Source organism: Callionymus lyra, chromosome 12 (assembly GCF_982586985.1).
Source record: "Callionymus lyra chromosome 12, fCalLyr1.hap1.1, whole genome shotgun sequence".
In the NCBI taxonomy this organism is placed as follows: Eukaryota; Metazoa; Chordata; class Actinopteri; order Syngnathiformes; family Callionymidae; genus Callionymus; species Callionymus lyra.
The window spans coordinates 16,792,371-16,816,195 of NC_141829.1; the positions used below are offsets into that span (position 1 = coordinate 16,792,371).

The 23,825-nt window shown below is 40.1% G+C and overlaps 1 protein-coding gene across 1 annotated transcript; it reads right to left on the reverse strand.

The window, feature by feature from the left end:
- Positions 1 to 80: 80 nt before the first annotated feature.
- Positions 81 to 23,618, reverse strand: cryl1 (crystallin, lambda 1). Its single transcript, XM_087803931.1, has 9 exons — positions 23,507 to 23,618; positions 22,802 to 22,909; positions 21,878 to 22,004; positions 15,993 to 16,154; positions 12,264 to 12,359; positions 11,861 to 11,959; positions 5,153 to 5,261; positions 3,134 to 3,240; positions 81 to 677 (listed from the first exon to the last, which is right to left on the reverse strand). The coding sequence occupies exons 1-9, from the start codon at positions 23,545 to 23,547 to the stop codon at positions 573 to 575; spliced, it is 954 nt and encodes a 317-aa protein (XP_087660057.1). The 5' UTR covers positions 23,548 to 23,618; the 3' UTR covers positions 81 to 572.
- Positions 23,619 to 23,825: the final 207 nt, after the last annotated feature.

Below are 23,825 nucleotides of genomic sequence, written 5' to 3' on the forward strand. Positions count from 1 at the left end.
ATGAGTAACACTTGTGATTTTTTTACTGAGCATAAATTCCAGTATTATATAAGATCTGAACTCAGAGAAAAGACAAAAAATAAATTTAAAACATTTTTATTTAGATCATTCGACACGTTAGTCTATTTCACCAAAAATCATTTATTTCTCTTAATTTAATGAGTAGAATTGCCTTCTTGAAAATATCATTTATTTGTTTCAGTGTAAAATGTACTAGGACGTAAAAAGGACAACATACGGTAAGAGTTAATCTCCTCAGATGTACACATGTTGGACGTGTTAGCATGATGGAACTGACTACAGACTGCATCCTTTTTTGTGTACTTAAGTTTACTCCCAGCAGTCCAAAAACATTGTGTGAGTAGTTTTTGGTTGTAGCCCTCCATGGCCTCAATAAGGGACTACTTCACAACACATGCTGATCTCAAAATAACTGTGAAGTGTAGAAGTCACAAAAATGGCGTTCATAATGATTCCATACAGACCAGTCCTGGAATTAGGTAATAAATCAATTAGATTAGTAATAAAAACAGATTCCCTGTTGAATGAAGGCATTAAGAGGGAGAACTTCTTCATAGATCCTTCTTCAGTTTGGACAGACTCATCAGAAGCTCGTCTCTTCTCTTCTGTCGGGCCGTCAGACTCTCTTGGCTGCTCGGGATCAGTTCACACATGTCCTGCACAGAACATTAAATCCTTTAGAATTGATGAGAAGTTCAAATTAAATTTAAAATGAAGAAAGCAAATCAATATATAAGAGAATTTATTGTAAAAAACAAACAAATGACATGACGTGAAAATGTAAAAAAAACTTCATAGTGAAAGAAAAGTACTAGTATATTTACATACTAAACCGAAAGGAATAGAAAAATAAAGATAAATAAAAATGAATTAAGTTCCTTGTATGAATGTAAAAAATAAAATAAAAAGATATTAATACAATAAAATAAATAAAATAAATGGAAGAAGATTACCATGAAATATGTTCATGCATTTGCTCCAAATCAAGACTTTGTTCCTGTCAAAGCTCCAGTGAGCATCAGTGGCAAGAATGATTTCAAAAGAGTTTCGACTGAGCTCATCTTGAAGAGACTCTACTCCAAACAATCTTTTCAGATGATTACATTTAAGTGCTGACTCAGCTGAGGACTCCTGCATGTAGCTGACCACCTTCACTATTGACCTTGACGACAGCATTTACGAAAGTTAGTAAAGAATAAAGTAGGAATAAACTCTTCACATTTTGTGATGATTGATTATTTAGACTTTGGTATTTTGCTGCTTGGCGGCCCTTTTGCTCATAATTCAACAACTCATGAGAGAGAGTAATGATAATTATATGTTGAAGTGTTAAGAACATGTCACAGCATGAACTACCGGTTGACGTAAATTACTCAAAATGTTCTGGAATTCCCTTCTAGTTAAACCGTTTATGTCTTCTTGAGTCTCTAGTACATTGTGAATGTTATTGCTGTGTTTTATCATGAAGTAGACGCTCGGACCTGTGGTCAAGCTTCAATCAACTTGAAGAAATCTTCTAATGTTGCTGCTACTGTCAATAAAGAGGTGCAGTTGAAACATCTTTATTAAATACTTTGTATTTGTCTTTGGTAAATTTATATTTTCGCTAACTATCTTTTGGGTGTTTGAGTTGTCAGGGTACTAATGGTCAGTCACATCCTGGAGTGGACATTGATTGTTCTGGTGAAGTATATTATTATAGTTTTTTGATGTGTTAATTTACAGTATTTTGTATAGACCTGATGTTTTAATTTTGATTTTCTAATGATTGCATCTCTTCAAGTCTGTTCATAAATCATTCATTACTTTATGAAGACAACTTTTTTTTATTATAAACTCTTTTTTAAAGTGTTTGCCCACTTCCTAAATTTCTCATTTTTTGTACTTTGAATGTTTGGAAGTTTGGATAAACCTAACAAAAAAGAGAAATCAGGACTGACGCAAAACACACAATAATTCACTTAATTTGTAACTATGATTAAAAACAAGATTCATTCGATTATTTAACAACATATCATAATTCATTTCTTCATTTTTTTTCTCTTGACAGCTCTTCTTTAATCCTTATGAATACGTTTAATTTGGCTCATTTCGATTTTTAATTTCAGCTAATAAAGTTAAACATTTGTCCCCTTTTATTTCATAAAAAAAATAAATCTAAAACTATAAAAAACATAGACACAGACAGGCAGCAAAATAGAGGCAAAGCTATTAATTCACTCTGGAAAAAAAGTGACAGATACACGAAAAAAAATTGCATTGTTGCATGTAGATGCAAATTCTTTTGCTTCGCTCAGTTGAAATATTCAACATGTATTATGTCTACTTGCCCTTTTAACAATCAAGAATCAGTCGAGTCCAGTTACACAGGATTACACGATTCAAATGCATTAGTCACTTGACTTGTTATTCTTCAAGAACGCCAAATATGTTCCGAAAACCAATCATTAGCATCACTTCTTGTAAGCAAACGTGTCAAACATACTAGTGTTTACCAAGATCCCAAAATACTGTCTCACCGCATTACACCGCAGTTTGCATGTTAACATGTGCCCTGACTGATTACTCATTCAACTAGAAAAGCACAAGACATTACATACCTCTGCCAAGGAGGTAATTTCATATTACGTTACAAAACCATGAAATTCAAACCTATTCCAAAGTAGGAACTCTAAAACAATGTGAAATAAGCCACACTTTTTTTTGCACTTTTTTGTCTGGTGGTTCATTGACTAAGTAGACCAGAGCTAATGTTTATGAAGGATAGAGTGCCACCTAATGGACTTTCAAAAGAAGACACCGTATCATGATCAGTATACATTATCAGCTGTATCATGATACAGAACAAGCTGTACAAAACCAATTAAGTCTGAATTCCTTGTTGATAATTTACATCTTCAGCTCAAGGCGACCTTCTGAGGGAAACAAATGAACGGTCGGTGACACCGTGTGACCCAGTTTAGAGCCTATAATGAGGCGCTAAATAGCACAGAGGTTAGAAGACGTATTTGACTTTCAGAAGTTGACATATCAGTGTCAAAAAAAACCCAACAAGATTTAGAACATCTTAAGATGCTTTAGAAATCCTAGACTGAAGATGATGTGGACTTACGTTGAAGACGCTCTTGGACTCTTCAGCGTTGAAATTCGGGACCGGTCCAAAAGAGGTCAGAACCCTCTCTATCCCTGGTCCGTAACGCTTCATGTAGTCTTCTAATCCTGTCGGGGGAACATTGATCAGCATTTCTGGGATTTCACCAGTCAACCGGCAGGAAGAACGAAGATACTAGATTAATCTGTATGTTTTTGCAGCATATGGTAGAAATGTTAAATATCGTGAAGTTTTCTTTAACCATAAAATTGCGAGGAAACACGACAACATTTCAACAATAGCCAATGATGAAACATGTGGCCATATAAATAGCACCTGAGCATTCTTTTGTGGACATTCCTGTGGTAAGAGGTGCTTGTTATGCACTGAAGCAATAAAAAGCGGAAAAAAAATCCAATAATGTTGACCTTAACTTGCACTATTCTCTTAAAAACTCTATTTTTGTGGTTTGTCAGAATTAAATTCAAGTCTTACAGACAAGTGATGCAAATATTACTGCTTAATTAGACTCTATTTTGTATTGAAAACTTGATCGTAAAGTTAGCCTTTTATTGGAGGTTGGGTGTATCAAGCCAAAGATTTCCTCCCAGTCATAATTGAGAACTAAGAATCTAAATCAATCTTTCAATAGTAAAGGAATATGTACTAATCCGGGCCATGCCCACATGAAACCTGCTGGAATGCGTCACAAAGACGCTCCGGTATTAACCATTGAATGAATGATTAGTCACAAAACGTTTCTTTTGTTCTTTCTCTTGCTGGTCACAGTAAATAAGTGAAAGTTCTCTTGGCATGGGAATTGCATTGTGGGTAAACTAACTCCACCTAAAAACCAGGCTTGTGTAATGCAGAGAAAGTCAGGTTTATTTTGCTGGGTCTGATTTCCTGTTTTTCTGCAGCCAGCCTCAAGTGGCCACTCGATGAACTGCGCCTTTTTGCACTTCAGCAAGTGTTGGTTCTAAATGTTACTTTCCTCAACTTTTCGGAGAATTTATTCAGAGACACAAAGACTGAGGGCTTTGCTATCCTTTTGGAAGCATTTCGGTAAACGATCTCAGTACAAGAGGAAACCTATGAAACCTTCTGAGATCTGATCGCACTGTTTCCTGAGCTGAAAGAAGAAGTCGACAGAGACCCGGGCCACTGTAAGTACAGCTAGCTTTTGACTCGGATTCTGCGACGTTAGCTTCTGTGAGTTTTGGATTACTGGTGTCAGGGAGTCCATTCAGAGCTTCCCATCAAAAGGGGCCTTTGTTAAGTCTTTTTTTTTTTTTTTTTTGCTGTGTGTACACAGTGAGAGTGACTCTGTGCGTTTCACACTCCTGTTCGATATTCAACATCTACCTGAGGTTTTCCCTCTGACACACACACACAGGAATGCCCGAGTGATGCACTTAAAGGTAGCCGGTTTCATGAAAGACGTATATATTTAATGAAATTTCTTAATGACACCAACTGTCAGAGTAATTTGCAGGTGAAGCGAGGCTAAAGTTCGCTTTAGCTTGACGCAACATGCAGCTTTTCTGAGTGGAGTTCGTATGTTGTGCTTCTGTAGGTTTACTCCAGGCACTCCAGTTTTCAGAGGTCAGCTGACTACTCTAAATCTGTGGTTCCCAACCCCTGGTCCGTGAATAGGTACCAGCCAGTGGGAAATTTTTTTATCGGCCTCGGACATAAAGAAAAAAGTATACACAAAACTTCTGTTTCTATTGAGTATTACTGTCCGAGATGTTTAAAAAAAAGTTGTATTTCCTCTAAAGTAAAATTAGCTGATGACTCTTAACAGGTCAAGACACTTGTTTTAGTCAAGTTTAGTCAAAAGAAAAAAAAAAACATGTAAACTAGTGAAAATGATTGAAACTCAAGCCCCATTTTTACTATGAATAAAGTGCTGATATTAAAACTGGTCTACAGTGTAAAAAAAAAGGTTGGGTGCCCCTGATCTGAATTGTACACAGGTGTGAGAGTGTTTTTGTCCAATATCATTTCGCTACTACAAATTGTCAAAATCCAAAGTACCTTTGGGTGCGTTCAGATGCATGGTTTCCATGGGACCGATGAAGGCGTATCGCATTCCTAGCCCCTCCGACATCACCAGGTCGATATCCTTGACAGAGATAATACCATCCTGTTGAGGAAGGACAAAGATAAACAGAATGACCAACTGGCTGATTCCTACATTCCTGAAGAAGATTTGACTGAAAACACATTCAAAAGTTAGTATCTATTAACACATGATGAGATGTCACGATGAATATTGGGCATCCACTGCAGTATTCTTTGTTATATAATCCCAGGAAATTGTAATTCTTTTAAGCGTAAATTGACCTTGTTATACTTTCAACTGAATGTGTTTTTTCAAAGTGTTGATTGTGATATTTTAGGAAACTTGTCACTCTCACTACACTGTTAACTTGAAGACAACCAGGTATGATTTTTAAATTTTTTCCAATACACTTTATGATTTTTATCTGGTTTATACCTTCTTTCGATCATATCGTATTAAATTACAGTTCCTTTGTTGTTCTGGAGTTGTCGTTACCATCTTAGAAGATAATTTCTCCCTTAATGCCACTTGTTTCTTTATCCCTCAGACTGTTAACCATTAGTAAATATTATCTCTAAATGGTTATTTAATACTATGTTTTTAGCCTAACTTAATTTTGATAGTTCACCTCAAATTTTTATTAACGATTTATGCTCAGTTGTCTTTATCTTCGTCCAAAATGACACACTTGACAACATCCAAATACTTCTATGATGCTCGTCTATTACATCAATCTTGTATCAAAGCCTCGACGAGAAGAATTGTGTCCGTAAAAAGCCTAAACAAGTCTTTATTTTAACCCTGTTTTTAGCCTGGCGCTGCTGGGCTAGCGGCTAAATTCTTGTAATGTGTTTCAATGAGGAAAGACGTCTGGCAGGAGCTAAGAGACTGATAACTTACGCTACAAACCAACTTAAAATATCCAGACTTAGTTACGTTTTTTCGCTCGGAAGCTTCAATACAAGAGGGACATTACAGTCGAGCACCACGGAGGTATTTGGATGTTTTTAAGTGTGTCATTTTTGGACAAAGACGAAGGCAACTGAGCTCCAGTTGTTACATGAAAATGTAAGTTTAACATCCTTCTTTATATTGATCATTTTATCCATCAAAAAGGGCTATTCAGACAGTGGGGTCAGGCCTGTAGACTATTGGTCTTTGTCTCCATGAACCTAAGATGTGACTCCATGAATATCCATGAATATTTCCTGGACATGAGCATGAATATGTCTGTAAACATAACTGTACGGTCGTAAAGAGAAGTCTCATTCAGATTCCAGTTTCCCACAGACTGCATGATAATACAGTAGGGACAGTTTGATTGCCAAACCTTTGATCCAATAACACCCCACACAGGATACAGTTTCTCTAATAAGCCAATTGTGTGTCCTCAGGATTAGAGGTTAAATGAGGAGAGAGTGGGGATGGATGGAGGGCGTGGCCCGTCGGGTATCTTTGGGTCAGAGATACCTGTTGGACAACCTGAGAGGAAATCAAAGCTCAGGTAAAGATACCAGAAGTGGGGTGAGCAAAGGGAGGGGGGACAGGGTGGTCTTTGTTTTCGGGGCCTACGCTTAACAACGGGACCGTTATCTCGGGAAAAGTGGCTCCTGGGCGGTTTCTTTCCTCCACCATAATCACCGGTATCAACCGGTGGGCTTTCTCAGCCGCTCTGCTTTCTAACACTGGCTCTGACTCAAGGGCCACTGTGTGTGTGTGTGTGTGTGTGTGTGTGTGTGTGTGTGTGTGTGTGTGTGTGTGTCTGTGTGTGTGTGTGATGATGAGTGGCAGATCCTGTTGGATGAGGACAAAAACATCAGGTAATAGTTTACCACGGACATTCTTCTCTATTTCAAGTTTAATGATGGGAAAATAAAAACTGTCAACATCATGGATTAGTATTTATTTATTTATTTATTTATTATTATGCTACACAAACTTGTACAGGTATTAACCTGAGGTTTCACAGCTTTCTAAGAATATTTTATTTAAAATGTGTTGGCAATAATAAAACAAATAAATGAATAGAAAAATTCAGGGCTTTAAAAATGTAAATATACATTAATATTTATTCTAATTTAATTTAATTTATTCTTAATAATTGGTTGAATCAAAAGTCATCATTCAAGTTGCATCACAGGCTGCACCTATTCCAGTTTGACTTGTTTCCAGCAAATTTTTGCCTTTACACAATGATTAAGGAAAAACTATTGTATTGCTTGAACTGCAGTCATGTTCGTAATGATCCGTGCGAGCGACTATTGTACAACCAAAGAAATGTTTTCGTCACGTTTACATCCATTAACACAGAAGGGTGTGTGATGTGTATTCAGACGGTGTTGCAGCAGGTTTGGACTTATAATAATAAAAATGTTCCAACATTTAAACAAAAGTGTGAATACAGGTAGGTGCTTACAAGGAAATTCCTAGCATTTGAACAAAAGACGTCTTGTCAGTGAAGAATTTTACTTCTTTAATTTAATTATAGACCTGAATGAATAGAGGACTGAATGTTCATGATGGTCTCCATCATTTGTAGTTAATATTTACCATACATTTATTGATTTATATTAAGATCGATTCAATAAAATGCTTAAGAAATATAAAATATATAAACTGTTTTACTAAATAGTTCAGAGCAGGTTAAAACATGGATTAAATTCATTTTTGTTCTCATGTCTCGTGGTTTGAGTAACAAAATTGTTAAAACTGATCTGCTTTCAGCAAGAGAAAAATGAGATTTCCTGGATGGAGTAAAAGACACTTAGTTGGTTATATTCATACCATTTAAACCCATTTTTATCATTTGAATATATATAAGTACAAAGTAAAAATGGTCAACTTTATAGTTACTTATAGATCACGATCAACGTATTGAGCACCCATGATATTAATTGGTAACCACACTGTAAATGTTTTTATTTTAGATCCCTCTTTAATTTCTCATCATCTTTTAGGAACTGTCATTGAGAACGGAGACTCAAGAGTTGATTGATAACTAGTAAAGAGATATTCTTAACAGACGCACAAATGGTCATGTTGTAAACGGAGGGAATAAAATTCAACACCTACTCTTAAGCATAACAGTAACACACTAATGCATGAAGATATTTTTGTTCATCAGATGCATCCCTTGAGGTGTTTATCCATCGACCTGCAAACTTCTACTTCAGTGACTCAAAGCTGAGATATATGTATAGAGCGTTCAGACTTTCTGGTTATTCAACTTTGTCAGGAACACAGAGTGACACTTCTGGTTTGACTGTCTCGTCTTTGAAGTTGTGTAAAAGATGCCCTGGATGCTGGTAATGGTTTTAAAAAAAAGGTCATCATTGTTTACATCTACAAGTTGCAACTACAATGACAAACTATTTGATTGACTGCTTCTTCAGTGCAACATATAGACGTCTTTACAATGTGTGTTTTTTCTTTTATTGTCCAGGTGACATGGGAAAAGATACTGAGACCAACATTCTTATGTCTATTTATGTCGATAAATCAAATAACCAGTCATTTTCAGGACAGTCATGGACGGAGAGTTGATTGATTTTAACCTTGAGCGTGGCCTCTTTTTTTTTTACAAGATACAAAAGCATGAAAAATATTTTGAATGAAAAAAAGCAAGGCCAATATAATTTATTTTTAAAATATTGTATTGTCTCTTTTTAAAATGCTAACATGGACTTGCTAGCTCTTTTTAGCACTTGTGTGTCGTTTTACGAATCAGCCAAAAACTGACGCTGATGTTGCTGAGATGTTAAAAAAAGCATTGTTGGAGCTGCGACTTATAAAAGGCTGTTACATGTTTAATATCTGACATGCTGATCTGAAAATACCTCATGTCACCTGCATGTTCAGCCTTCCTATGTACAAATGATATCTTATTTTTTCATTTAGACTATAATATATAATATAATAAATTACTCTTCTGGTGAGAGAGCCATTGGTGAGATACGTTTCTTAGTTTTTTTGCAAAGTGGTTCTCTTTATTATACAACTTGTACAGCTGAAATGTTGACAGTGCTAGCTGTCAACAGAACATTTTAAATTTCTCAAGCAACAATTTTAAGCTTCAATGAAGATGGATGTGAAGTGAACATTTCAAGCCATTTGACAAATTCTCTTTCTAGACATGTGCTTGACACATACTTGAGAATAAAATATAGAGATGACAGTCTACCACCTGGGGTCAGTGCAGCAAGTTCTGCAACATTTTGGTGTTTTTTGAGTATAGAAGCAACATTTCATGACTAGTACAATAGTCAGAGCTAACTAATGTTTGGAATTCTATTGCATGACAACATACTTTTCACTTCAGCAATAAAATGTTTCCCACGTTCGATCGGTACGTTTATAATATGGTCTTTTTTCAACAGGACTTCTGTCTACTTTGAAACTATTTTAGAAAAAATGAAAAAACTAAATACAAACAGCTGAAGATCTGATCCACACACTTCTTGAATGCTCCCCCTCCACACTTCAACCTTTTTTCACCGGCATGTGGCATTTTTGTCATCTTGGACCTAATGGTGTCCTCGGGGTTAAATATTCTCATCAAGAGTGTCAACCTAAGCAGTCAAACCTCTGAAGGGAGTGTGAAGTCCACAGTTACTGCTCCGACTGGGAGTCAGTTCACTGCAGACACTCGAAGAAGTTGACCTTTGTAAACATTGTAGATGTTTTAGTAATCATTTCATCCGACTGATGCTAATAGTAGTGTAATAATGTATTCTAATACATATTCTTTTACCCAAATAAAATCCATTTTGTTACCTAAATGTCAACTAGGATGTCTGCAAATGTCCCTAATGTTTTCTTACAACACTGTTTTGAGTAATTTTTTTATTTTTCACTAGCACTAGCAAAAATTGTTTCTGCGGCCCCGTCATTAAGGCAATATATTAGCTTAACAAATGCCCTCACGAAGTTTAAAAAAGACATGATCACGTGCACGTTTTTACGTACTCTTTTAAAGTAAACAGTAATTTATCTTCTTTACTTTATGTTGTCCAACATTCCTGTGTTTCTTAATAGTAATGTTATTAGACGATAACAAGCAGAACAAACAGCTAAGCTAATGTAAAAAGGCCAAATCTGGCTGATGTTTTCTGATGCTTTTAGTAGCTTTAGTTGACTCAATAATAAACTCATCTCTAATTTAACTGGTACTGAAACTAGCATGTCGATTATCATGACTGACCAACATGTTTCAGCTTTTTCTGTAGAGCCTTTTAGTATTAATCTGTGATTGATGTCAACAAAACCTGGTGCAGTTGATGCAGAAGCAAATTAGAGTCGATAGTAAAGGAGTATATTTAGTTAAAATAAGTCATCTATGAACATTTTTTAATTTCTACAAACACAAATGGTCTCCTGAACTTCAAGAAAAAACTTTTTGACGCTACTACGAATCATGTTAGCGCACATATTTAATAGTTTTGTTTTCCTTCACTATTCATTATTTCATTCTCGCCCTCTAGTCGGTTTATCACATTGACTTCTTGCACTTGATAAAAGGATGCCTGCCAAATATAAAGGATTACAACTGAAATTCCTTTGCTGTCAAGACCATTTCCTTCTAAGAACACACACCTTCTCGTTGTGTGTGTGTCAATCAAAACACAACTCCTACACGTTAAAAATCCAGCAAATATCCTCTTAATCTCTTAAGATATTATTTGAATTCTTTCATCAGTGTGTTTCATCACCCAGTACATTATCCAAAAAAACACACTCACAGCTCTTCCTTTTTTTTCTACTTATAATTAATGAAATGGTTATTATATTGTCATTATTATGCTCGTACAGCGAGTTTGTAATTGCGAGTACATAAGAACATGACCTACTGACCCCTCAGTTAAGTTTGAGGGTGGAAGGCAAATGATCAGGCTAACGGAAAGGGAGAAGAGGGGCAGAAGAACCCCAGGAAAATAAAAATTCATCCAATTTTAAGAGACGGTGAGATACTCCCATTGACACTGGCAGTTAGTGGCACCAAAGTGATAGTCTGTGGTTATCACTGGCATGTCTGTGGCGTCTCCTGTGCCAAGAATCGACCTCTAAGAAAAGTAGAATACGTACAATATTTTACATTCATATTTACATTATGGGACTGATTTAAATGTGTATTTATATAATGTCTATTGCAGCATATGCATTTTAATATAGGAAAGGTGTGCGTGCACTTTTTATACCTTGATAAATTAACCAGAACTTCCCGTTTTTTATTGCAAAATTTTCAATCCCTCAAATTTAAAACCTCATGCTCAGTCAGAAGATTGCAAACATGACTCAGCGCTGACTCAACTGAACCAAAGGTAACAGTAACACCAGTTAAGTCAATTTAGATGGAAAAAAACCCAATTGTGAAGGTTGTTTTATACACACAGAATAAGGTGAGGATGGATACTTGACATACAACATAATATAGACAAATATTTTTTGATATTTTCCTGATTTGTAAACTCGTTTATGAGAGTTTCTTATGTATATTTCTGTTAAAAATATATAACAAATCAGAATATTTGGATGTTAAGAAAACAGGAAATTGTAATAAACTTTTAGATCTTCTCGTTTAAACCAAAACAGTTCATCACTAGTTAAAATCCCCACAGAAGTCTCCACTCAAGAAGGGTGTGGTCATAAACTTTTGGCTACTTGATATTTTTGAAGACACGTACCTGGACCAGTCTCCAGGACTCTGCAATGATAGCGGCCTGAACTCTGTTTAGAGCGAAGCCATCAATCTCTTTCCTCAGTCGCACGGGAACCTGGCCCACCTACACACACACACACACACACACACACACACACACACACACACACACACACACACACACACACACACACACACACACACACACACACACACACACACACACACACACACACACACACACACACACACACACACACACACACACACACCCACACCCACACCCACACACCCACACACCCACACACATGCATAAACAAGCCATTTTTACTTCAGGCATTTTATGAAACAACTTCATGACGTGTGAGACGAGATGCGGTGATAAAAGACAAACAGTAGGCATTGTTTAATCGGAAAAAAACCTTCACCTTAGTCATGAGGGCGTGGGTGTTGTCCATAACTGTTGCCGTGGTGTCGGGGTGAGGTACCAGCTCCACAAGTTTCACATAGTAAGGTGGGTTAACCTGCATCATCACAAGGGAACAGTCCAGCAGGTTAGTGACCATTAATACTGAACCGTGTTAACATACAACTCAGTTCCTAAAGAAAACCAAAGTAAGTAAGTAAGTAATTTTTATTTAGCACTTTTCCAGACCAGGGTCACAAAGCGCTTAAACAATCAATACAATATTCAATAAAGTATATACTTTAAAGGTCAAGATAAAACTGATAACAAAACAGGAGTTCGAGAAAATAATGTAATTTTTTTTTTTTTACAATAGAGAGTTGTAATCGTCTGTTGTGCATAATAATTTAGAGACATGGACCAGTTTTATTATTATTGTGATAAAGAACATACATATTTTACTAGATACAAACTAAAACTGATATGATATACACAGTTTACACAACATGGTTTGGTTTTAAAAATCCTTTTTTATTTTTCTTTAACTTTATATTTTTAACTATTTTAAACGTATGATTTAATGTTTTACTTATTTATATTTAATAATGCTCTCGTTGTTATCTTGATCTTTTTAGTATATTTTTTTCGAGGAATTTTTTCTGATTTATTAAGCGCTTTGTGACCCTGGTCTAGAAAAGCGCTCTTTAAATATAAATTATTTACTTACTTACTTATTTTATCTATTAATCTATCAACAGTAAAACACAACTATTATCTTTAAAGTGCGCCCATCTCAGCAGAGATTGTTTTTCAAAATAAGTACAAGTAAATATAAAAAACTGATGAAGTTTTGTGTACATTTACATTTACATGTACATTTCTGTCTCATTTAGTTCAGTGTGTTGTTTACATGAACCTTTTCGGGGTCTCTGACTCCTTGTCATCGCGTGTAAGACACAAACAATGTGTTCACTGCTCATTTCTGAAAACCTACAAGATGTTTGTGTCCCTGTAGAAAGTGTACTAATCCAGTTTAAGCCGGTGGATGACGGAGAAGTACACCAGTGAGTTTTTTGAGTGCCATATGACAGAAGTGCAGGTATGAAGAGAGAGAGAAACTTAAGTGTCATCATTTCACAACCGTGTTAGATTGTTGAAACACTCCTATATAACAATTAGGAAATAAGTCAGTTGTGTTTTATTTTGTTGTTCTGACCAGTGTAGCTTCATGAAGCAGTGTCATTAAATCAGAGTCCACTAGATGGCGGTCTCTGCACTATTTTCCTTTGTTTTGAACTGTTCTAATAAAACATCACATCATTTTTAAAGTGATGGCGCCACCTACTGACCTCTAAACAACATGACACTGTGTCATGAAGCTTCATCAGCACATCACTACTACTTTTCATTTTGAGTATAATTTTTTGGCGTCATTTTGTTACATTTAACACGCATACCCCGACAGAGCTCGCGGTTTTGTTCATTTATCCATTTTAAAATTGGGAATCTAATGGGTTTTTCTCCAAAACCCATTAGATTACATTGTTTTACATTTGTATGATGAAAACAAAAGAATATCTAATATTTTACATAAGATACGTCACACAAAGAACAAAACGACGTTTCAGAATTTGCACAGGTTAGGTCATTTTTAAGGTAACTTTTCTTATAAATGTACAGTATAAGTAAAATTTGCTGTTGATCTGGTTTCTAATCACTGTTTATTCCAAAACTTCAGTCAAGTACTTTTAAAGAATTTATGTTGTCTTTTATAGTCTTATCACATTAAACTTGTAGTCCTGCTTGCTGCGCCTCACAATGAGCTGGAAGGAATGTACTCAGTTAGCGTTTCGTTTCCCAAGAAATGACAGTTTGTACATTAAGATACACTGACATCACCGAGATATGCGAGCTGATCTCCTCATGCAGGCTGTTATGCTGACTGACTCGTACAGAAAATCGGTTCTTGCTGGCTGCGTCCGGCAGCAAAGAAGTTGGAAGTTTGTAATCATCTGAGCTATGGAATAAAAAGCCAGCAAGGAGAGAGGTAGATCGGTGGTTTGGGACGAGCCCTGAGAGGCGGCTCCACTCCTTGCTGCTGGTAAATCTGGATTCTGACTCTGTTGTGTGAATGCTGTGAAGCATTCACACAATTGAGTTCCTGTTTCTCTTTAATATTTTTCTTTTTCTTTTTCCTCTTCCGTCTTCTGACCTAAACTTTGTTCCGCTTCTATTCCCACAAATTTTATCGGATTTGAACCGTTCAAACTTTTATCAATTCAGCTCGTTTCTGAAATGCGGGCTATGTTCTATCTTTCTTTTATCTCTTCCACTCTTTCTTTTATTCCTCTTTTTCTACCCCATTTATTTCAATGGGGAAAATCTTCAATATACGTTTCGACTCCTTCCACTTTGACCTACTACTTCTACTTTTACTTCTACTTCCAATACTACTTACTTACTTACTTCCACTACTACTTCTACTACTAATACTACTACTACTTCTACTTTTACTACTACTTCCACTACTACTTCTACTACTAATACTTCTATTTTTTCAAATAATTCTACTACTACTTTTAATTTTCTACTTCTTCTACTTTAACTACTTATTCCACTACTACTTCTACTACTTATGCTACTACTACTATTAATTCTACTAATGATTCTACTACTACTGTTACGGTTCTACTGCTTCTACTTCCACTACTACTTCTACTACTAATACTACTACTACTACTTCTACTTTTACTACTACTTCCACTACTACTTCAACTACTACTTCTACTACTACTACTTCTAATTTTACACCTAATTCTACTACTACTTTTAATTTTCTACTTCTTCTACTTTAACTACTTATTCCACTACTACTTCTACTACTTATGCTACTACTACTATTAATTCTACTAATGATTCTACTACTACTGTTACGGTTATACTGCTTCTACTTCCACTACTACTTCTACTACTAATACTACTACTACTACTTCTACTTTTACTACTACTTCCACTACTACTTCAACTACTACTTCTTCTACTAGTACTACTTCTAATTTTACACCTAATTCTACTACTACTTTTAATTTTCTACTTCTTCTACTTTAATTACTTATTCCACTAATACTTCCACTACTACTTCTACTATCTTTGCTACTACTATTACTTTTTCTAATAATTCTACTACTACTGTTACTGTTCTACTGCTTCTACTTCAGCTACTACTTCCACAGCACAGCAGGGTCAGCATTCATACTGCATTTTCTTCCGGAAATGCACTCTTTCTAGTCTCTGTTCTCGTTCCGATTGTCCGGGAGAAAAAGAGTCTTGAGTCACAAGTTTTGTACGGCAACTTTCAGAGTAGTAACTGTGACTTTTACCATTAATGGAGAGAATTTAAGATACTTTTGCTTTGGAGTGTGAGTATTTTTTTACCCAGAAAATATTAAGACCAAAACTGGAATATATTATATAAAATGTATCAAAATGTAAGGATATATAATCAAATAAGAATAATGTTATTTGTATGTTTTCAATATACCTGCTTGTGACTTTTCTTAAAACTTTGATTGTTGCTTTTTATATTTTGTTCCTGTTACTTACACGTACGTTTAGTTTTTCTTCTTCATTCCTTCTATCTTTTGGCCCCTCACAACAGCTTTCATTGTGGTCCCTTGTCTTTCATGTTATGATGAATCTCCTTTTCAAAAATACACTAAACGAGCTTGTTATAATCTAGAGAAAGACTGACCGGATGAGAAACCAGGCAGCGGCTCTTATTCTGGACTTTGGCGAAGACGTTGCTGGGCACCAGACAGGAAGTGGAGCTGCTCAGAATGATGTCTTTGCCTAAAAGTTGTTCGATTTCCTGAAAGACATTCTGCTTCACCTCCAGCTGCTCGAACACACACTCCTGTAAGGCAAACAAAGAAATGTGTTAAGAGAGAAATATTTAAATGGTAAAGTCATTTTGAGGCCACTTGTTAGTCATGACATTTAAGCAATCGAGATAATTAAAGGTAATTTTTGTTAAGTGCTGGTGATTGTAAAGATGTTTTTAAATACCTATAAGTGTAAGTTAATTGGTGAAAAAGCTCATTTTAAACCACACCTTTACTGTTTACTTGTTCCTTCTTCTTTATATTGATTCAGTTAAACTAGGAGTATATAGTTGTGTATTAATTAATAAAAACATTCCAGAAAGTAATGAAAACCGCAACTGGTTACTCAGTAACCTTAACTTTTTTATTTTTTAAATACGATAATGTAGTAGTAGTTCCTGATGTTAATATTACCAGACTATCAAAGGCCTATTGTTAACCCGTTACAGGAGACTTATCCGAAAGAAATTACAGAATAATGTTCCTCATACCAACAAGTCTTCTTTAGGCCTCATTCATTCAAAGGTTTATTTAGTTACAATAACAAAAACCAAGCAAGAATAATAACTAAGCTTAGTTTTTAGAAGTTTTTTTTCATTATTATTCATGTACATTATACAATTACCAAGATGTGCCACATGTTTATTGTGTATTAAAGTAAAGACATAACTGTATTAACACACGCTCGTTTCTTTCTGAAAACAATCGTTCTACGTCATTGGTGCTCCGCCCTCTAACGGCTTCGCTATTGGTTTACCCCGAGGCACCGCCTCGTCTCTGAGAAAGCTTAATGAACTCGCCACCCAGCAGGGGGCAGTCCACTTCCTATAAAGGCGGGAAGCACCCGCCGCACTTTCTCCATTTTCAACTCAGCGAGAAAGCTCCTGGATACAGCATGACGGACGTGAGCATGAACGTTGACGTAGATGTGTCTTTGTGCCTGACGTGTGACACCCCCCTGGGGAGGGGGGACACGCATGCTCTCTGCTTCGTCTGTCTAGGCCCGGATCACGCGTTTGCGGATTGTGGGGCCTGCCGTATGCTTCCCGAGGAGGTCCGTAGGAGACGGGGAACATACGAGGCCCGTCGGCGCACGCCGCGTCCTCCAGTCAGGTCGTGGGCCAACTACGATGAGGAGGACGATCGGTGTTATGAGGCGGATCCGAGCACCCTGTTCGGTTCCGAGCCGGGGGACGTCGAAGCGGTCGGGGGAACCGGGCCGGTTCCTCGCTACCCGCTTGACGCCCTGCCGCGCATATTCACCGCCGCGGCGAACCGCATGGAGGTCGAGCTCCCCCCCGCACCTCCACTCGCACCACCACCGTTTACATGCGGAGTGAAGGTCGGGCGGAACGAAGCGCGCAGGCCTACGGTTCCGGGGGTTGTCTGTCCTAAACTGGACGAGATCTGGGGCTACGCGCTGCGGGGGTCTGCCTCTCCCATGGCTTCAGGGCCTCCCGTAACACACTACGGATCCTATTGCCGTGTGGACGGGGTGGACTGTCGGCGCGGTGTCCCGGAGCCCTCGGATACGGTACGTGCCGCCCTCGACCCGGGAGCTCGACTTTGGCCAGGCCGCCCTGTAGCTCTGCCTAGAGCTGAAGACAGGCTGACGCCGATGTTGTTTAACAGATCCTATACGGGGGGGACGCAGGTGGTCTCCCTCGCAAACAACATGGCTCTCCTGTGCGGTGCGCTCGGCAGGCTCACCGTGGACCGAGACGACCTTGGACCTTCGGAGTTGGAGGAAGTCAAGGACTCGGTGGCTGCGCTCCTCCGGATGTCACAGGCATACGCGATCCTGGGAGGGGGACTATGCGACGCTGGACAGCTGGGCCACCGGCACCTGTGGCTAGACCTGGCCACAGCGCTGCCGGAGAGAGACCGGAGGCTCCTCCTGGACGGACCCATAACGGAGGACTCTCTGTTTGGTCCGGAGCTCCGGAACGTCGTGGCTCGGCAGGAGGCAGCGCAGCAGGAGTCAGCGCAGCTCCGCCATCACCTGCATGGGCGTGAGGACGAGGCGCGACGGGGGTCCGTTCGTCGGCCCCATCATCTGGTGCGGGGGGAAAGCGTCACCAGAGCCAGCTACCCCAGTAGCACCAGCAGCAACGGCAACAGCCGCGGCGGGCGACGAGCGAGCGTCGCCGGGATCCGCAGCGGTCGCCGGGGAGCCAGCAGCCGCAGCGGAGCCAGCGAAGACCGAGGGACCCGCGGCGGCGAGGACGCAGAGGCGGCGAGGCTTCTTCTCCCCCCCTACTCTTTCAAAGGGCTTTATGTAAATAAATCTAAGAAAACGTATGACGTTTCTGTGGTTCGTTGAGAGAGATGTTGGTAGCGTGCATGTGTTTCCGCCTGTGAGTGTGACGTATTCACAGGCGTCATTAGAGACTTTCGCCGCTAATGCTAAGCTAACATGCTCCGCCGTTCATAGACGGCGTGAGTTTCCTCTCAGAACACAGTTCGAAGGAGGGTTTAAACCCCTTCGCCCGGGTCATGCCGAGACTGTAATAACGGAGTCTGTCCACACGAATGAGGGGCAGACTCCAACCACATGTGTTTTGTTTACAGACGAGCAGAGGTCCGCGAGACCGGCTGAGTCAACCCCCGCGTTTTTCAGGGATTCTCTGGACGCGTATGGCGGAGCAGGAGAAATTATCCTGTTTGAGAAACGAGGTGTCTACTCTGCTGCAGAAGGAGGTCGTAGAACTGGTCCCTGCAGCCGAGATGATGACAGGGTTTTACTCCCGGTACTTCCTCGTGGCGAAGAAGACTGGGGGTTGGAGGCCCATTCTGGACCTCAGCTATTTGAACAAGTTCATAGCTACCCGCCCGTTTCGCATGTTGACGGTCAAGAAACTGCTTTCAGGTGTAAGTCCAGGAGATTGGATGACATCTATCGACCTGACCGACGCGTACTTTCACATTCCGATAGTCAAGAGACATCGAAAGTACTTGCGTTTCGCCCTCGAGGGTCGGGTGTTTCAATACACTCGACTCCCGTTCGGCTACTCTCTGGCACCCAGGACCTTCACCAAGTGTGTGGAAGCGGCAGTGGAGCCATTGAGAGTGAGTGGGGTAAGGATCTTGACCTATCTGGACGACTGGTTGATCCTTGCCAGGTCAGAGGCAGAAAGTTACGCTCACACACAGAAGGTGTTGAGCCATATTGCCACCCTGGGGTTCACAGTGAACCTCAGCAAGAGCGCTCTGACTCCAGTTCAACAGTTAGTTTACCTGGGGGTACTGTTGAACTCGGAGGAGGTTATGTCCCTCCTGGGGCTCATGGCAGCAGCCCACACGGTAGTTCGGCTGGGCTTGCTGCACATGAGGGAGCTTTCCCGCTCTGGTTTTGCAGGACATCCAGTTTTGGAACTCTCTAGCCAACCTCAGGCGGAGAGTTCCATTGGGTTGTGTCCTTCGTTACACTCAAGTGTTTACAGACGCTTCTCTGACAGGTTGGGGAGGCACCTCGGGTCAGGCCTATGCCAGTGGGGTCTGGAGCAGTCCGGTGCTCAGACACATAAACTGGCTAGAGCTGAAGGCGATTCACAATGTCCTGCTTCACCTCTCTCCCCAACTGTCACGGTCCAACGTCCTAGTACTATCCGACAGCTCCACCGCTGTGGCGTACGTAAATCGCCAAGGTGGAGTCAGATCCCCAGCCCTTCTGAGAGTGGCAAAGAAGATTTGGCTGTGGGCAGACTGTCACCTGCTTTCGCTCAGAGCTCAGCACGTACCGGGCGAGCTGAACGCAGTAGCGGACAGACTGTCGAGGGGGGCCGTCCAGGACGAATGGGGTCTGTCCGAGGCAGTGGCGAGCGAGATCTGGTCTTGGTTCGGTCACCCGGTTGCAGACCTCTTCGCCAGCAAGGAGAACTTCAAATGCCCTCTTTGGTTCTCCCTCAGGGCTTCGGATTGCCCCCCACTAGGCGTGGACGCTTTAGCCCATTCGAGGTGGCCGGTCGGTCTACTGTTCGCCTTCCCTCCTCCGCGGCTCCTTCTCCCCTTGATTCGGAGGGCGAGGCGGGGGGGGCTGAGGTTAATACTAGTAGCACCAGACTCCCCGGGGGCGCTCTGGTTCCCAGAGCTGGTGCGCATGGCGGTCGGGGCCCCGTGGGCCATCCCTTGGGGCCCCGCAGGCAGGGGGGACTCTGACAGCGCCCCCGGTGCTGGGCCGGCCTCTCAAGGTGTGGCTCCTGCACGGGACGAGCTGATCGGGACTTTGGACCCGGACGTTCTCCACACGCTGGGGTACCTGCAGGCTTCGACCTCCTGCAAGGCCTTCCAGCCCTCAGTGGGATCTCCAGTTGGTACAGGACTCTCTCACAGGCCCGACCTTCGAGCCTCTTGACCAAGTCCCACTGGATATCTTGTCTTTCAAGGTATCGCTCCTTCTGGCACTAACAACCACGAAGAGAGCAAGTGAGCTTTGTGCCCTCTCCATTAGCCCTGAGTGTCTTTCCTTTGGCGTCGAGGAGTCTTTGGTGTCTTTGCGTCCTAACCCAGCGTTCCGCCCAAAGATTCTGAGTTCCTTGTTCCGAGCGACGACCTTCACGCTGCGGGCCTTTCATCCGCCGCCCCACTCGGACCCGGGTCAGGAACGTCTCCACCTGTTGTGTCCAGTGAGGGCGTTGGCCTGTTACTTGCGGCGGGTGGCCGGGTTAAGGCGCTCTGATGCCCTCTATGTCTGCCACGGTAGATGCCGACGGGGAGAGGCGGTCTCCTCCCAGAGGTTCTCTCATTGGGTGAGATCGGCCATTATCCGGGCCTACCGAGCAGCGGGTGGATCCGCTCCTAGCGGTCTGGGGGCACATTCCACCCGTGGCGTGGCAGCCTCAGTGGCTCTTTTGCGGGGTGTGGCAGCAGAGGATATCTGCTTAGCTGCCTCTTGGGCGTCCAAGTCTACCTTTGCTAAGGCCTATCTCCTCGACGTAACGGCGGGATCAGTAGCTCATACGGTTTTGAGCGCTGCTGTGCCCCCCTCAGGGCCCACGGCTCCAGTGGATTTGGATCCTGGGCCGGCGGGGCCCTAGCGATGCTGCTTCAGGAGCGGCGTCCAGCTGGGGGTACATTTATCCCGTCAGGCTTCGCCTTTGGGTTAAACCGATAGCGAAGCCGTTAGAGGGCGGAGCACCAATGACGTAGAACCCCTGAGTTATCTATCATAACCTCAGGTTCTACGAGTTGGTGCGAAGCCCTCTAACCTCGTCGCCCAGCGGCCGCCCTTCTCGCTGAGTTTCAGTTGGAGAAAGTGCGGCGGGTGCTTCCCGCCTTTATAGGAAGTGGACTGCCCCCTGCTGGGTGGCGAGTTCATTAAGCTTTCTCAGAGACGAGGCGGTGCCTCGGGGTAAACCAATAGCGAAGCCGTTAGAGGGCTTCGCACCAACTCGTAGAACCTGAGGTTATGATAGATAACTCAGGGGTTATCATTGCAGGTTAATATTGATCATCAAAACTGACTAGGTGCTCGAAACTGGTAAAACAGCGCCCTCCAGTGTTAAAAAGGTGCTGGGTCACGAATCATGAACCTTTCCAGTGAAATCTTTATTTTCTCTCTTTAGTTTACAGTTAATTGATGAACAAATGAAAAAAAAAGTTAAGAAATTGGTTCACTTTTTTTAAACAATGTGTGTACGAATGTATTTAAATAGACGTAAACTTATATGAAAACAGTAAATACACTTTTGAATTTTTGCTTTAAAGCAAAATACGCTGGTTTTAATCCACAGGTAAGTGAGGTTTGTTGATCTACCTGGACGAAGAAGGCACCGTCCAGGGCGAGAGCTATATCATCACAACTGCTGAGTAAGGAGAACTGCTGTGCAGCGGTCAGATCTCCTCTCAGCATTTCAGCTTCCTCCAACTCCTGCATCTGTTTCCTGGAGGAACATCATACACACTCAACATACATAAACTGCTCAGAAGAGATTTTCCTAAGTAGTCTAATTTTTTTTAGTGTTTTACGTAAAATGGTTTTCCTTCTATTAGACTGAATTTTTGGAAAACAAATCTACTTTTAATTTCAGTTTGTCTCACATTAATTTTGGTTAACTTCTTCAGAAACAGTTTCTTGCTCTATTTAAAACAATTTCTGACAAACAATGGTGAAGAAGCACAATTATATTAACCACATGCGACATAAATGGTCGCTTTAAGATAAAAAGAATATGGCTAAACTTATCTAGGAGATGATGAACATGTGGGATAATAACCTCTTTGTTATCATCTTTAATGTTCAACCATGTTTTCAACAAGGCCATGTGCTTCTCCTGTACACTGTTGAAACTAACCGTGCACATCTTCTGGTTGTTGATTGAAGAATCACAAGCTTGCTGTTAATGTTTCAGTTAATATTTGTGCAGAAATAACTTGTACAAAAGTACAGCTTGGTTACAAAGAACTAAATGAGACAGATCTACTTTGACTTAATATTGATTGATATATGTTGCTTTATTCTTCCATCATTGGAGATATTTTAATTGTCCCAAGAGAAAGTTTAAAAAAAAGGAATACATTTAATTAAACATACAGTATACTTATTTTAAAAGAAACACAACAATAATACATATAACAACAATAATAAACAGTACAAGTGCAACACAGTACAGAGGTGAGGTCAGGAAGGGAATATAATATCTTAATATTAAACACGAGAGGCGAACTGTTGAAAGGTTACCTGATGTCTTTGAGGGCATTGGCAGCTTGTCCGGGTTGGTTATCATATATCTTCACACTGTAGCCTCCACTCACAAACACCATGGCCCAAGAGCGACCAATGAGCCCACTAGATATATAAAATACACACATTTAAAATACAAATACACATTAAAGACGTGTAAAAAAAATTCTGAACCCATCATTTTCTTTTTTTCATGTTTCTTTTTAAAGAGATCTGCCTCTAAGAGTCTTGGGTTTAACTATTGAGGCTTTTAAACGTTTAAATATCTTAGATTTAGTAACCTTAATAAATTACCAACATCTTTCACCAGCTGGGTAGTTTTTCCTCACATAAACCATTGCTCTAGGGCTGAATCCTCCACATAACTGCTGTTATATCTGTCAAAATGAATACACTTTAAATATAATAAATAGTATTATGTTCATCAATTAAGCTGGAGTTCATATGCAGTTGGTAAATTGTTGTGAAACAAAGAGGTCAAGGAACTTTAGGAACTCTTGTAAACGACCACATATTATTGTTAACTTGAGGTGACAAACTACAAAGATGACAAATACATTTAGTCTTTATCTAAAATGAAACAGAAACAGATCAAACACGTGAATGTAAATACACTCCAAATGACCACTTTGGTAAATAAATATTCATTTGAAGAAACATTAATAGTTGTGCATACATTTGCAAAAAATATTAAATGCTTACCTGCCGATGACAGCGACTGTGGTTTTGTTTGAGGTGCTCATGTTTAAAATAAGAAAAATCAAAATGCTCTAGTCTTAAACAAACTGTTGTTCAGCCTCCAGACAGAACGGTGCCTGGGATGCTACGGTAACCAAGAAGGTCCAAGCTAATCAAAGTGAAAAATCGTTTGACTCCAAAAAACATTTTAAATATATTAAACATGAGCCTTCAAAACTTAACAATACGACATTAATATTAAAAATGAATAAATATTATTTTAAGTATATTTAAAGATACGTTACAGCGTGTGGTATCCTAGCAACCGGATATAAAAGAAACC